This window comes from Maniola hyperantus, chromosome 1 (assembly GCF_902806685.2).
Source record: "Maniola hyperantus chromosome 1, iAphHyp1.2, whole genome shotgun sequence".
Classification (NCBI taxonomy): Eukaryota; Metazoa; Arthropoda; class Insecta; order Lepidoptera; family Nymphalidae; genus Maniola; species Maniola hyperantus.
Genome location: NC_048536.1, coordinates 2,669,142 through 2,685,531, shown reverse-complemented (window position 1 = coordinate 2,685,531; position 16,390 = coordinate 2,669,142). Strand labels below are relative to the sequence as shown.

Below are 16,390 nucleotides of genomic sequence, written 5' to 3'. Positions count from 1 at the left end.
CGCAGCAGTTGTACACTTAAAATAAACTAAATTAACAGGTCTTAAAATCATCCTATCCTATACCTATATCCCATACAGATTCGACCTGTTTCAGCGGATTATAGCAAATTAAGCTTTTGGTTCATTGTATAGAAATTATTATATCAAGAGTCAAGCGGCAAGACTACCACCGCAGATGCAACGAAGATAGAAGATAAGGGCTTTCGGCTATAGTCGGCTTGAAGCCTGCCATTTCTCCATTACCGTGACGACCAATTATGATAATTCAATCGCGTTCCGCCAATAAACAGTAATTAGTTTAAGTATACAATCGTAATTATATTCCTAATTTAAAATTCAAAATATTAGATACCATTTGTAAAACATGTAACTATTTGGGTGCTGAGATAATAATGGTAATCGCAACAAAAGAGGATATTGTGTAAAACATTTCAGATAATACGTTAGCGGCTCGCACACCGAAGTTCCGTCCACGATCGCCAGTGATAAGGCAACTATGTACATACTTATTATGGAATCACATAAAAGTACTAGAGTCCGTCTAACGAACGATAATAGTGATTTTTTTTAAACTCTAAACGCAAAAATGATAGATACCAAACTGAAAACAAGATACCATAGCCAGTCCCAAATTAGTTTCAAATTACGGTTTAATAGTCCAGCAGCCGCCACCTCTATTTTTTGTGATTAATAACAGCGTGAATCTTCGTGAGTAGGTTCGGTTCGACCAGACGCCCAAGTTTTCCTCTGTGGAAATTCTCGATTCAGGTAAAGTCAAACCGGCCGGCTAAGGGCTAATAGCAATAAAACTTTTTAACAATAGTGTTTTATATTGTGAACTGTCATAACTCCTAATACGTCGGTACACCAAAAAGCTGCCCGTATAAGCGCGACCGATGAGACGCTATAGAAAATAATCGCGAAAGAGAATTCTACTCTGCCGCATATAAACAAACGACGCCAGAGTCGGCCGATGGTCGATACATCAAAGCTTAGTAATTGGTCTCACAGCGGGCGGGGCGGACTTGTTTATTGAGTTTACAGTACAGACTACAGTAGTCTGAGTATACTGTACCAAGCTCAAGTCAGGTCGTGCATGGAGTACTGCAGTCACCTCTACGATGGCTCCGCTAAGTACCAACTAGCGGCTCTGGATGCTGTTGATCGTCGAGCTAGGAGACTCATAGGCGAAGACTCTCTTTTACTGGCGAAACTTCAAAGCCTTGATCACCGCCGCAAGGTCGCCGGCTTATCGGTGTTTTATAGGATATATTTCGGAGAGTGTGCTCAGGAACTGTTCGATCTTGTATAGCAATTTTGACGTAGGCATCCGCTAAGAAAGGATTTTTGAAAATTCAGTGAAATAGGGGTTTGAAATTCGTGTGGTCCACGCGGACGAAGTCGCGAGCATAAGCTGACGATGATCTATAAGCATTTTTCACACCTTAGCTCGCAAACGCGTCGCGGTTGAGATTTATATGATTTGACGTTACTAGTATATTATTGGCACCGATTCCGTTGTCTTTCTCTAAACTAAATTTAGGATATCTGCATCCTTTTCTTTTTAACAATGCGACAGAACATGAACTTTACATTTAAAGACTCTAAATTTTAGTGCACGCTACAAATTTAAACAGTAGGCTTCTCGACTGTGCGCTAAAATCACGGGTTTTACCATCTAAAAATTAAATTTAAAACTGTCAAACTGCGTCTGTCTCTTTTATATTACATTAGTAAGAAGAGGATGCGAATACTCTAAAATTAGGTTGTGCTCAGAATCAGTACCATTATGTCGTTAACTGAAACCTTCCGTAGCATAAGTTACCAAATAAATCAAAACCTTATCTAGATGTAAGATGTACCTACGTGACTATCGAATATAAGATTGTTCACGTGGTACGTCGTACTAATCACTAAGCAAACGCTAACAACGTCCATGTTTACGTCACGTTCATCGTTTATATTACTAACCATACTTACTATTATTATTATTATTTATTTATTTATTATTTAATTAGAACGGCCATAAAGCCCAATTACACTAATTAAATATACTTACAAAAAATTGAATAAAGTCATGTTAAAAAGCAAAATATAATTTTTTACAAAAGTGCAAGATCTGACCCATGAGGTCAGCCCATTTGTCAGCAAATATGTCACAGCGAGGGGACATATTATAAATGCGAAAGTGTGCCTGTCTGTCTGCTAGCTTTTCACGGCTCAATAGTTTAACCGATGTTGATGAAATTTGGTAGAGTTAACTTACATCCAGGGGAAGGACAGGCTCCTTTTTATCCCGGAAAATTAAACAGTTCCCACGGGATTTTTAAAAAACCTATATCCACTCGGACGAAGTCGCGGGCATCATCTAGTTTGTTATATTTATTTTATTAGTTGTTGTAGATCAGATGCAGTTGTATACTTGTGATAATTTTATCATTTATACCAATGATGATTAATTGGATATGAAATAGCAGAAGGGTGTGAATAAACAGAAACAAAATGAAATCCATATTACTAATACTATAAAAGTAAAAGCAAAAGTGGGCCTGTCTTTTAGCTCACTATTTACGGCCTATACGCTTGACAAATTTTGACGAAAGGCACAAAACATCAACGGACCTAGACTACATTAATTTGAGCCTGAAAAAAGTTCCCATGGAATTTTTGAAACCTAAATCCAAGCGGACGAAGTTGCGGGAATCATCTAGTAGTGTAATCAGAATATTCCATTTATTTTTCATGAAATTACGCAAACATGTTGCACAGCTCGGTCTCGGTATATCAAGTTTAATTCATCTCGATCCCGAATGGAGGCGTGCAATCAAAGCGAGAGGTTAAGAGGGCGTGGAGGACGACGTGACCCATATAGGTACCCGTATTCCGTAATGACGACCGGAGGGAGCGAATACGACCAGCTTTGTATTAAATCTCCGTGGTCTCATATATAGGGTTGACGTTGAGTTCCTACTAGATGGCGCTGTATCACTTTAAGGCGCGGCGCTATACGACGTTCGCGCCTCTATGACTTTGTACAGCAACTTGTATTGAGCAAAATTTACCGTCATTATCAATCGATAGGAAGTTTTAAACAGATGCATAGAGGCATCTTAATACTGAATTATCTAGATAGGGACCTGGGACTGCATTGCATAATATTCAGTGTAATTACCGACTACGGTATCGGGTAAAATAAAGACTGTTACTTTACAGTACAATCTCACCTGGTGGCTGGTGGTAAGTGGAAATACAGTCTAAGTTGGAAGCGGGATAACCTGGAAGGGGTATGGCAGATTTAAAAAATATCTACGTCATAGACATAGGGGGCTTGAGGTGCTGGAATGGCGACTTCGCACCGGAAGATGCAGCGTTGGAAGACCACCCACTAGGTGGACGAACGACATCAGACGAGTCGCAGGGAGCTGCTGGATTCAGGCGGCGCAAGACCGTGGCGTGTGGAAGTCCCTACAAAAGATCTATGTCCAGCAGTGGACGTCTATCGGTTGATGATGTTGATGATGATGACGTCATATGTCATAAGCTACCATACAAATGGTTCTTTGACTACTTCGGAACGTATTTTCACAGACTCGGATCGGATGAGTAACCGCCCTAAAAAGGGACATTTTCGCACGTGAAGCATAAAATTGCGTCATAACTTCATAAGAGTACACAGACACAGCACGGCTAGCATGGGCCGAAGATAAAAATTATATCCCCCGATTTTATCCACTGCACAGGAGATAACATTAACTTCTCCACCCCTCAGAGCACGGCAACAGGGGAGAGGAGAAGTTTATCCCCGTTTGACATTTCACGGGGACTCGGGGGACTATTTATCCACCGTCTATAGCATGGGGCCAAATAAAAGAAGATAAACTGTCCTTTTTTGACATTTGAGAGGGATAATTTTATCATCGAGATTAGAGGTGGGTATAAGCTCATAGAACTTTAACTCAATTATTAAAAGATCAAAAAACATGTCTCGCGCTTTTTTTATTAGTTTGAAATAGAGAATTTAGAACGAAAATAACATGAGCACGTAATTAGTGATGGAAGTAATCCCTTTGAATTTCCCGACGCTGAGTTCCAACACTTGTTTCGGATAGACAAATATTATGTGCTGTACTTATGCGAACAGCTTAATGAAGCACTAAAGCCGATTAATTCGGTGGATGGATTCTTAAAAGTAAGTAAGTACTTACCTATTACCTAAAACCATCTTGTGCAAACGAATAGGTACCTAATTTAGGTTACCTACTTAGGTAGGTAGTAGGTACCTACAAATAGGTATTCGCGGCTATTCTCTATTTATTCTACGTCCTCACATCTATAAGACTCTTGGCAGATGGTAGTTACCAGTGAGATACAAGTCAAGGTCATGGGATGACTATTGCCCGCGACTTCATCTGTGTGGATTTAGGTTTTGAAAATCCTGTGAGAACTATTTGATTTTCCAGAATAAAAAGTAGCCGGTGTCCATCCTCGGGATGTAAGCTAACTCTGTAGGTACTAAATTTCATCTAAATCGGTTAGACTGTTGGGCTGTGAAAAGCTAGCAGACAGACAGGCAGACACACTTTCGCATTTATAATATTAGTATGGATTATTGGAAATATAAAATAACACAATTGACTCATTATAATAAAATCATTTATTTGAACAAAATAGGCAGGAGTCTAATTTAACAAAACAATTCTTAAATTAAAATACACACCTATATCATAGTTAAATACATAATGATACACAAACACAATAACACTTTACAAATTATAATGGTTCATCATAAGTGTTTTGTAAGAGTAAATATGTTAGCCTATTATACTTTATAGACCATTTCAGTATATCCTCTTACTCTTAATTTATTATTATTGAAAATCATTAATGTATAAATTGTATATTTCAGAATTCTAATGGAACAACCAAAGGACAGACTAGAAAATGTAACAAATAAAGAAATCTCACATATCTATGGATCAAACCAGACTGCTAACTGTTGCCCGACAATAAAAGGGAAAAAGGGATGGAATAATAAATACATATTTGCATTAAAATATATTTCTTTAAGTACCTATTACCTAAAACCACCTTGTGCAAACCCATCCTTATATCTACTACTACTACTAGGGTTCTGTAGGGTATCAATGGGACCCTATTACAGTCTCAGCTCTCCATCTGTCTGTCTCCTGAAACGTAACAGGTTAAAGTTGAAATTTTGTACTTATTTCTATTGCTGCTATAACAAAAAATAAGTTTCTTCAAAAAATAATTTTGCTTTAAGTACTCTCTGTGTGATTGAGTAACAAACACAAACTTTTAGGCATAATATTAGGAATACCAATTGAAACAATGCTTATTTGGATGTACACAAATCTCTGATGTTAACTTAACAGATCTAAAAGTAGCACCTATTATCCTTAAGAAAAGGAAGTAACAAGTTTAATGTTCAATCAAACCACACTGCCATAGAATAACTTCCTATATTCATAACTATTTACAAATTACAAAAATGTACATATCCTCTACTTACTTTTTATTTATTTATTGGCATTTATAGGAAAACCACTCGGGGCTATTGGTTTTATAAAGTACCCACTGTGTACAAAGTGGGTTAAACGACAGTCTCACCATAGTCCACCACCGACACTTCAAAGATTTCCTGCCATAAGATAAAAAACATTGGCTTGACATGCTTATAAAGAAATAAGTTAGTTTAATAGCTCAAACCATACCAGCTTAACCAATTTTAAGTGATATTGAACTCTTCTCAGTGCAGTGTGCTGAACTGTTAGTTTTATCATCATCTCAAACAATAATGAAAATATTTTATGTTGATAAGATGTGTACCTAACTTACCTATTCCAATAGGTAGGTACCTAAAGTTATTTTGAGTTTGTTATACAAGACACACATTTAATAGAACTAAATTAATACACGCATCTCTCTGGCTGGCCCATTATGGAGTCTTCAGGTCCAATTCCTGTTGAGCATTTATGCCCAACAGTGATAATTAATATTGAACACTTATGTGCTCATATATGTGACCGACGGCACTATTGAGACATTTCCCGGTGGTCCTACATCCCGAGCTGCCTCATCATACTTGTCAGTCAGTGGCCAGTGCCCTTCTTCAAGTACATATTTCCATGTCTGCAAATAAAACAACAATTTATGCATTTCTTTGTCGCTAACAATATCAATATATTATCACTTTAATTTTGTGTACTAACACAAATTGTCTTTGTGATACTTACTGTGATAGCTAGAAATTTCAACTATTCGATTATTTTTTAATTTGGATAAATCAAAAGTGGAGTTAGGTTAGGTAAACACAAACAATAACAATACTTACGTGCATAATCTTCTGTGAATGTTTTTTAAACTATTTTACGGCTCCGGCTTCTAGCTCTTTTAAAATAAAAAGCAGCCACAGACGAGTTACGAGTAACGAAAACGAGCAAAATCAAAAGCACAGATAAAAAATAATAACACTTTGACATTAACCGAGGACTAGTCTTTCCCCGCCTTATCACCGGGGATAATTATATCCAACCCTGTGCCCATGCTCGGAGAGTGGAAATAACTATCGGAGGGGATAAAATTTTTATCCTTTCCTCGGGGAGAAAAAATCCCGGCCCATGCTAGGCCTGCAGGCGTCGTCTCTGGGGGGATAATAAGAGTTTATTGCTGAATGTGAAAGATAATAGAGGCGAGGCTTTGTTCCGCCAGTTTATGAGGCTCTCAGGAACTAGGTCGAGATATTAATGAAGTAGACAAAATGAAGAATACAGTAGGTAAGATTGCCAGATAGAAAAATTTAAAAGGAGAGCACAATTTAGTGATATTTCGCAAAAAGAAGGATATAAAATTTTAACTTTAAGCCAAAAATGTAACTTTATTTAACAAAAAGGCTTAGATATAAAGCTCAATCTTCTAAACTTACGTGCAAAGCAATTATGTAAAAGAATGCCTTTAATGTAGTAAGAATAAGGTATTTCTTTACTGTGTATTCTGTATTTCTTATGGAAAATTCACTAGGTAAAATCTCAAAACAAAGTTTATTCAATCTGTTAAATAAATACCACAGAAAACTATACTGGTTTCAATAATAATGAAACAGTAACATTAATATTATTTTAGCATATTTTTTATTCTTCCAAGAGCTTCATTATTTCATCGCGTCTCTACAGAATAAAAAGTTTTAACTGTCTTTCGAAAGAAGTATATTTTATTTTCGTTTCATCTAGACCTTTGTCTCTTGGGCAATATTAAAGTTTTGATAAGTAAAGTTTTATAGTGGGCTTTGAAGTGGATATAGGAGATGAAGGAAGGGAGAAGTTATTAAAGACAAAGGAAAAACTTCAAAAGAGTGTAGTTAAGAGTGTGATATTAAAAACAAGAAGCAAGTTTTTGAAATTGGTATTCGTGAATTTCATTTACCATGAACAATTGCTCAAAATGGCAAACCCAATTTAGTAACTGACATATGCCCGGTTTCGCGCTTTTGGTCCGATAACTCGAGACAGTGCGTTTCTGAACAACGCAATGCAAGATAAACTCTGTTTAAACTTAACTGGCCTATGTGCGCCTTATCGATTCCATAAAGTTATTTGACGTTTCATCTGTCAGTAGGTAGTTCATGGTTTGCGTATTTTTAGATAAAAAAGTATTTTAATAGTAAGTTGTTTGTTACTTTGCAAACAGCGTTTAGCCACTTATGAAGCATAGAAAAAAATACTATTACTAATAAAACTAGTGTTGATGGCGAAATCAGTACCCTTATACAAATGCGAAAGTGTGTTTGTTTGTTGGTTTGTCCTTCAATCACGTCGCAACGGTGCAACGGATTGACGTGATTTTTGCATGGGTATAGATAAAGACCCGGAGAGTGACATAGGCTACTTTTTATCCCGGAAAATCCAAGAGTTCCCACTGGATTTTTAAAAACCTAATTCCACGCGGACGAAGTCGCGGGCATCAGCTAGTAAAAGATTCAGAAGCAGATCTCTGTTTAGAGATAAGCATTTCCGATGTAACTTAATTTATTATTACTTTGTAACTACAATTTTTGGTACATGAATAATAAAAATAAAATAAATAAATAAATAAAATAATAATATGCATTTCAAACTCGTTTCCTGTAACAGACCCATCTAGTGACAGAATTATGAACTGGTTATCGGTTTCATAGTTTTTGTTGTATTCAGAAACGCATGGACAGTTAAACGACGTTTATCTTATACATAACTTTATTGAATTAACAGCTAATGAGAGACGATGAAAAAAAATGGGTTTCAATTATGAAATTAACGGAGGCAGTGCGTGACACGAGTAAAACAAGTCGCCTGATTGTTGGTTGTGAACAAAAAGAACAGGAAGAACTCCGGTTACGGGCGAGTGCGCGCCGGTCGAACATGGTAATGGGGAGATTTATTCCTTCAAGCTTTTTTCTGCGCGTCAAAGCAGATTGTACTCAAATTCAAATAATAAACAAGCACCCAAGAACTGGCGAAAAGTCCACCTACAGTCTCCAACAGACCCTTCTATTTTGTTCGACGATGAAAAGAATTGGGTTTTAATTATGAAATTAACGGAGGCAGTGCGTGACACGAGTAAAACAAGTCGCCTGGTTGTTGGTTGTACGCAAAAAGAACAGGAAGAGCTCCGGTTACGGGCGAGTGCGCACCGATCGAACATGTAATGGGGGGGTTTTATTCATTCAAGCTTTTTTCTCGACCCTTCTATTTTGTTCGACGATGAAAAGAATTGGGTTTCAATTATGAAGTTAATGGAGGCCGTTCATTGGGCGGCTGGAATTTTTGCATGTTAAAATGTAAAATAAAAAGTGAAAAACTGGGGCGTTTTCATACTTCGATGCACAACAAAGAAGAGAGAGGGAAGGGGTGCACTTGACACGATTTGCTACGGAATACAATATAAATATTGAATGATGAAAGACCTAGGTAAACTGAATGAATATTAATTACCTTTTTTTTCTAGTATTTAATATTTGCAATGCCCTGATAGGACCCTAATGAATAAGTTAGCTTTAAGTATCTACCAATGTACATGAACGCAAATAAATAAATGAAATGAAAAATGAAACGACTTCATCCGAAGTTTTTAAAAATCTCCGGGGACTCTTTAATTTCTAATATAAAAAGTTGCGTCCACGTCTTTAGCTAATACCAATGCAAAAAATCACGTCAATCCGTTGCTCCGTTGAGGCATGACCAAAAAAAGTGTGTTTACTTTCGCATTTACAATACGAAGTAGTGATATGTGTAGTCCACACATATCACTTAGCTTCGCGACCGTTGCGCTGCAGCCGCCCAACCTCCACACACTTAACGGCGAAGGCGTTCTAAAAGCAGTTGATATTATTGACAAAACAAATAACAACAATATAGGCAGAGCCAATAATACCACTGGTTAAATAAAACACAGAAGCGATAACAACAACGCGGTAATCGCGTCGCTTGTTTGTAGATAAACGTGCGGAGACTGGCGACAGGCCAAACGCAGGAGGCCCGGGTTTATATCGGGCGTCCGCGGACATTTTTCGCACGAAAACACGGGCCAAAGATGACACGTTTGAACTCTTGAATGCGATCCAGTTAAAACTGGCAGATAACGTTGGAGAATGAAGACTCAGTGTCACGGACGATGTTGCTAAGGAAAATTATAATCTTAAGATGAATCTGGGCGATAATATTGACATTGTAGATTGTGAAAATTGAATGTTGCTTTATTTAGAACGGTCAAAAGAAACTTTTTGTTTATTGAGAACACTCTTTAGTCGCAACTTCTTAATAAGCATTTAATCACTACCCATATTATATCACTACCTATATTATAAATGCGGTTTGTTCTTCAATCACGCCGCAACGGATCAACGTGATTTTTTGCACGGGTATAGTTAAAGAGAGTGGCATAGGCTACTTTTTATCCAGGTAAATCAAAGAGTTCCCACGGGATTATACAAAACGAAATCCACGCGGACGAAGTCGCGGGCATCAGCTAGTAAGTAAATAAATAAAGATACAGCTTTGTTGGATCCAAATACTGAGAGAATTTATTTAATTACTGTTATTTACTGTAGTAGCTCTACTTTTAAACAACCAGCACATTTGTCTTTAACCAAATTAGCAGTTGGTACAGACTTCAACTCTAATAAATAATTGAGCTTCGGGATTCCATCTCTTAGTCCATTATATCTGTCAAATGTGTTAAGAAATTTGTGTAGAATTACATAAACAGTAATCACTAAAGATTGTAATCAGGCGCAACAACAATGACATTCACACGGTCGTAGCAGCCTAGAACAAAACCAGCTTTACGTGCAACAATACGAGACAGTAAGTTTAGATACGCGCACGTAATGCGATAACTCGTCACCAACTGTGCGACTGCAGTGGAGGCATTGAGCTGGGACAGTTCAATATCACTAGATATCGTCGAATCGAGGTAATAAGGCCTCTAGAACAGTTGTTAGCGATCGTTACATGTGACTTGTTGATTGATCAAATCTAAGTTGCTGTTATAAAAGTAGATAAGATAATTTTAATAGGGAATTTAGAGTTAGCACAAAACTACACAAAATAACGAAAATATCGGCATTATTTTTAAAAACTATATAAAGGAATAGCCGTTAAAAATGAGAGGATGGCGAACAAAACAGCTTATAACTAAATTACTTTTTTTAAATCAGGCTTCATACAAATCTGAACTTGAATCCAATGCAAGCAAAAGGGCCTAAACCTGTGCTAAAATTCAGTTCAAAGTTTGTGACTTCGATAGTTTCGGTAAAGTTTCAACTAACTGAATTATGGCTTAATAGCCATAATTCAGTTAGTTGAAACTTACTAATTCCTAATTTTACAGTAGGAGCGATAATTTGCTCCTACTGTAAAATTTAAGTTTCTGCATTTCACACCATTTTTGGCCAGCTCTTCAAATGTCATAACAATTATTAACTAAAAGTTGATAGAATACTTGCGAAAAAATATTTTTTTAGATTCCATAAGACAATTGTAGCAAATTCAAATTGACTTATCAGGTTCAGGGCCAGTTTTTGTTGAGTTACATACAACATAGCCATTAGCTATACAAACGATGTTGATAAAAAGGAGTATAATATTATGGCATCGTAAATAACTTAGTTAAAAGACCGCAAGAGGAAACAGTCGCTTTTTAACCATCCGGTTGTTGCGATGTTCAAATTGACATGGTCCATTTCCGCTTCGTCGAGAATCGTGATAAACAAATTGTCTCAATTCTCAATTGCGCAGGTGTCGCATTTATAATATTATCTAATCATATTAGCGGTATACAATATTTCAGTTGCTGGTTTTAGCAATTTTATTCAATTAGTACCTTTCAGCGCTGGACTAGAATTTGGAATAGATCATGTCATGTATATTATGAAGTTAGGGACCATGGGCATTTTGTATGAAATCTGGCCTTACTCTGTTAGATTATTGCTTATAACCTACAGTTACTGTAACGCAATAGTTATCTCATCACCGGGTATGTATTTTGTGTGACGATTTTCTTGTGAAAATTAAATTCAATCAACAATGGAGAAGTTCATGCTGTGCTGCATTTTTGGTCAGCTTATCACTTGGGTAATTAACCTTAGAGTGATAACTAAGCAGAACCTTTGCAGTATGGAGCGCGAAAAGACCGAGCTTGATTGAATGCAATGCGTTATGCGAGTTGCAACAATGTTCTTCTCAGGTACTTACTAAAACGAAAAAACTATAACTTACTAAAAAGAAAAAAGATTCATGACGTCAGTGAAGACACCTTGATATATAAAATGTCTCTGAATGAATTTGAAAAATCATGTTATGGAATCGTGCGAATTCCAGAAGACAATAACAGGTGCAATACAGAAGTGAGACGTAGGAAATTGATAACAAACTAGACGCTCTACAAATCTCTGGTATGCCGACGGCTATTAATCGTGATCACTCGTTTACACGTGATGGAATAGCATTCCCGACTCTGTCACGTAGTAGGAAAGTCCAATTTAGGATCTGATAAAATAGGTCCGGGGTATATGGTACGTTTAAATGATATGCAATCGTATGTCGTTGAAATAGAGTTTAAAATAGACTGTGTGATTTAGTAGACCCAGTCAGGAGCGAATGGTACAGCAATTTGCCTATTGCCGAGTTCAATTATCGCCCCCCCGCACTCATTACTGAATTAAGGCGAGAGCGACAGTAAATTTTGTGACGCCTCTGCAATTCTACTAAATTGGAAGGATGCTTTGTTATAACCAGTTGTTACCTGACTTATCCGGAACTTTGACAGAAAGCTATGAAAAGTATAATAAGTAAGTACGTTTTAAAAGTAAGTCAATAATAATGGTCTTTTAGCGTGATGCAATGCAAATGAAATTTTAAAAACAATTTAGGTCAAAGTAAATGTGTTAATTTACACATTTATGGAAATGCAGTATGTATTGAGTTTTGTGACAATGTAATTTTTATATTATAAGAGTAGCGACTCGCCCGGCTTCGCACGAGTAGTGTAATACAATTTTCGTATTAAAAAAACTAATTAAAAAACTGTAGCCTATTTCAACTATAGCCATTGGAAATAATGTAGCTTTCTAATGGTGAAAGAATTTTTGAAATAGGTCCGGTAGTTTTTAAGTTTATTTGTTACAAACATACAAAAATACAAATCTTTCCTCTTTACAATATTACTGTAGACGTTAGATTGTATAAAAAAAATTGAAGGTAAAGTTTTTACCTCTGATTAGACAGTGGAAATGTTAAAAGAACAAGCTGTTAACAATTTAGTGATCGTGTTAACAGAGCGTTTTAGTCATATTATCGTTAATGGGGATAATTAACTTGTCGGCGTGGAAGACGGACATTATTCACAGGACGAGAAAACCGCAGCTGTAAAATTAACAGCTCGCATTCAAGCCGTCAGCGCCGAAACGTGTTAAATGTGATGTTATTGAGATATCTTTGTATTTGAGTGAAACAAAATATTTTAGGTTAACCAGGAGAACCTTGAAGAGGAATATTTCGGTATTAACAATATTTTTTTTACAAAAAATAGATGAGTAAACCAAAGGAACGCACACAATGTAGAGCGTATCAAAAATTGACGCGGAATATGCAAAATGTTTAAATTACCTTTTGTAGTAGATACTAAAATATGGACATATTATTATTATTTTAATAACTATCATAATATTTAATAAATCATTCAATGATTTAATTTTAGTTTCTACGAGCGATTTAATAAAGTTCTGAATAGAGAAGATCTTGGATTAGTGGTATTCTCAGTTAGAAAGCTGCAGTAAAAATAATTCGAAAAATCCAATATAGCTGCTGCTGCTGATAGCGGATTTTTTTTTCAAATTCATAATTTGAACAAAAAAATAGTTACAAAAGTATTGTTAGGGACAACACATACGGTTAAGTTTGCTGGTATTTATAATTGGCATATTACTTAGTTCTGAAGTCTTAAAAAAAATAGTGATACATAATTGCACGTATCAATACATGTGATTAAACTCCTAAAAAAACAAAACAAGTATTGTTTAACATTATTACTTGTTTACAATAAATAGCTGCGGTTAATTTATCTCGCCGTTATCATTGTAAACAATGAACATTGTTTAATGATAAACACCTCTTAATTTAGTAATAAAAAACTGATTCAAAACAATGGCACATAAATACAACGTGTCAACTTAAGGATTAAGTATCTCTTTTAATGTTTAATCCAAACATGTTTTGTAAAATCTGATGTAAGTTCTATTTATAATAGTGAGAAATTTAAAGAGACTTAAAAACTGTGAGATTTAATAGTAACCACTAATGTGCGATTTTATAGAAGTTGCCAACTATAAAAACAAACCTGTTATCTCGGAATTTGTGATTCACATTTTCACTACGAACAATTATATTAAGACGTACTTATAGAAGACAATTGCGGCGATTCTGTTGTCTTTCTCTAAACTAAATATAGAGTATCTGCATTTTTTTTAATACTGCTAAAAAGGACGGACATAAATTTTAGATTTAAGGACTCTAAATTTTAGTGCTTCTTTAAACAGCTTGCGACTGGCAGCTAAAGTCACGAGGTTTGACAGCTATAAATTATATTTAAAACTGTCAAACTGTGTCTGTCCTTTTCATATTACATTAGTAAGAAGAGGATGCGAATACTCTAAAATTTAGTTGTGCTCACAATCAGTACGAATATCTGAAGTACGTAATCAAGTCACAATCAAGTCAACATTGAGATATTAGGAACAAACTAAATTGAACTGAAAAAACTAGCAGGGCGATTATGGTAAAATGATCATGTTGCATCACAAAAAAATACATCCTGAAATTATCGTGAATATTTCATTTGCGATGCGACATCTCATTTTACCGTAATCGCCCAGCTTACGATTGGAAGTGGGAACTTTCTTCAGAAAGTACGCCTAATTATATAATATACAATTTTGCTTTGAAAATAAAATTTGTCCAAATTTCTCTCTCTCTCTCTCTCTCTAAAGTCTAATCTATCAGCCTGCATGCGATCACTGGTTGAACAAAAGAGGCGCGAAAAGCCATAGCCTTTCGAGACAACGCCACCAATCACGGTCAAGCCTTCGAATCCTTCCATAAGCCAAGCCATTATGAATTTTCAAATGATATTTGAAGTGCCTGGTCATAGTTTGAACTTTGATCGTCAACGTCTAAAGTTTGACTTTAAAAATCATTCTCTTGAAATAAATACATGTGGCCAAAATGTACCAAACATTTTGGCATAACTGGGTCCTAACTCCTGTGCTGACGGGAATAATTCCGTTGAAATCCCCTGTATGTAACTTTTATTTTGCGTAGAACGCTTCAAGTTGTATTGTTTGACTTACCAGGCATGAAGTGTAGTAGAGCTGCGGTGATGGGATAGAGACTGGGGCTGTACGTGATGTCGGGACAGGCGTAACCGAGCACGGAGACGACGCGGTCCGCCACCGCCCGGCCCTTGCGGGTCAGGTGGTACCCGAGGCAGTGGGTCGCCTCCACGAACGGCGGGAGCATGATTGGCTTATCCGGCAGCTCCACCGTGCCGAATACCTGCAACAAGATAATTGGATGTTACTTACGTCACGGAAGCGGTTTGTATGTTTGGACTTGGAGCATCACTAACATTGGCAACATTGGCGTGGCATTCTGATGTCATTCTCTAAACTAAATTTAGAGTATCTGAGTATAGAGTATCTTTTCTTTTGCATATTGCTAAAAAACCCAGGAAGACAGAAAAGAAAATCATAGTGATAGTACACATAATGTTATGAAGTAGCATAGAGTAGTAGAGTAGAGTCCTGTATTTTACAGAGTCGGTATATTACAGAATATATTTCGGGGAGTGTGCCGAAGAACTTTTCGACCTGGTTCCTCCTTCAACTTTCTACTATCGTACCTCAAGGCATCGCCAAGGTCTGCACCTGTACGTAGTCGAAATTCTATGGATGCGTACAAAGCGATTTGCCTCCTTAATTCGATCCGCTATGATTTGGAACACCCTTCCAGCATCAGTTTTCTCCTCCAATTATAATATGGGTACCTTCAAGTCAAGAGTGAATAGGCATCTTCTAGCGCGCTACATCTTAGGCTGCATCATCACTTGCCACAAGGTCTGACTGCAGCCAAGCGCTAGTCTATAAATTAAAAAAAAAAGAGTCGCGATGTCGTACGATCGAGACATTTAATCTTGCGGTAATCACTAATCACAGGAGGTGGCTGAACGCAGGTTTCCTTTCGTCCGGTTATGTGAAAGATTGCCCATTAAACCTTAACAGGTTGTAGACTTTCCTAACACCTACGCTAATCACGCTAGTTTTCGACTATATGAAACTAGATTCGAAGAATTTCAACAGGATGTGAAATTTAAGTACAGCAGCAACACGTGACCTGGATACTTGCATCTAGTTAAAGTAATTTATTTTAAAACGATCTGAACATGAAAAGGTATATTTAATAGTGGTATTATTTTAACTGTACATATTATAATGTTGTTTCTTCTCAAAGCAGAGCGTGTATGGAATCCGCATAGCTTAAATTTTAAAATTGACGAATCATGCATACAATTTTCATCACCTCAATTTTTGTCTATACTCAATATTATACAGAGTCCGAATTATGTGAGCTTGATGTGGAGAGAAATTTCTGGAACAACTACCCTTTTTGAAAAAATCTTTCACTGCTTTAAAAGTAGATTATTCCAGAAGGACATAGGATTAATTATTGAGTTAATAAACTCAGGTGAAGACGGGTCAGGCGGTACACACCAGTATTTAATATGCACTTGTTTAATTTCGATTTCGGTTCCGACAAAAGCTTAACAATTCAAAACAAATATT

General features: G+C 36.4%; 1 protein-coding gene and 1 long non-coding RNA gene across 9 annotated transcripts in view; both read right to left on the bottom strand.

Moving 5' to 3' along the window:
* Window positions 1–16,390, bottom strand: part of sky (GTPase-activating protein skywalker) — a 130,527-nt gene that overhangs the window by 45,427 nt on the left and 68,710 nt on the right. For all 8 annotated transcript variants that reach the window (XM_034985124.2, XM_034985147.2, XM_034985097.2 and 5 more), the window contains exon 4: window positions 14,900–15,104. In XM_034985124.2, coding sequence (XP_034841015.1) covers window positions 14,900–15,104 — 205 coding nt within the window. The remainder of the gene's footprint in view (window positions 1–14,899; window positions 15,105–16,390) is intronic.
* LOC138403008 (uncharacterized) lies at window positions 5,494–6,579 on the bottom strand. The gene is made up of 2 exons (XR_011237315.1): window positions 6,353–6,579; window positions 5,494–6,150 (listed from the first exon to the last, which is right to left on the bottom strand). It is a non-coding gene; the product is annotated as an uncharacterized lncRNA (long non-coding RNA).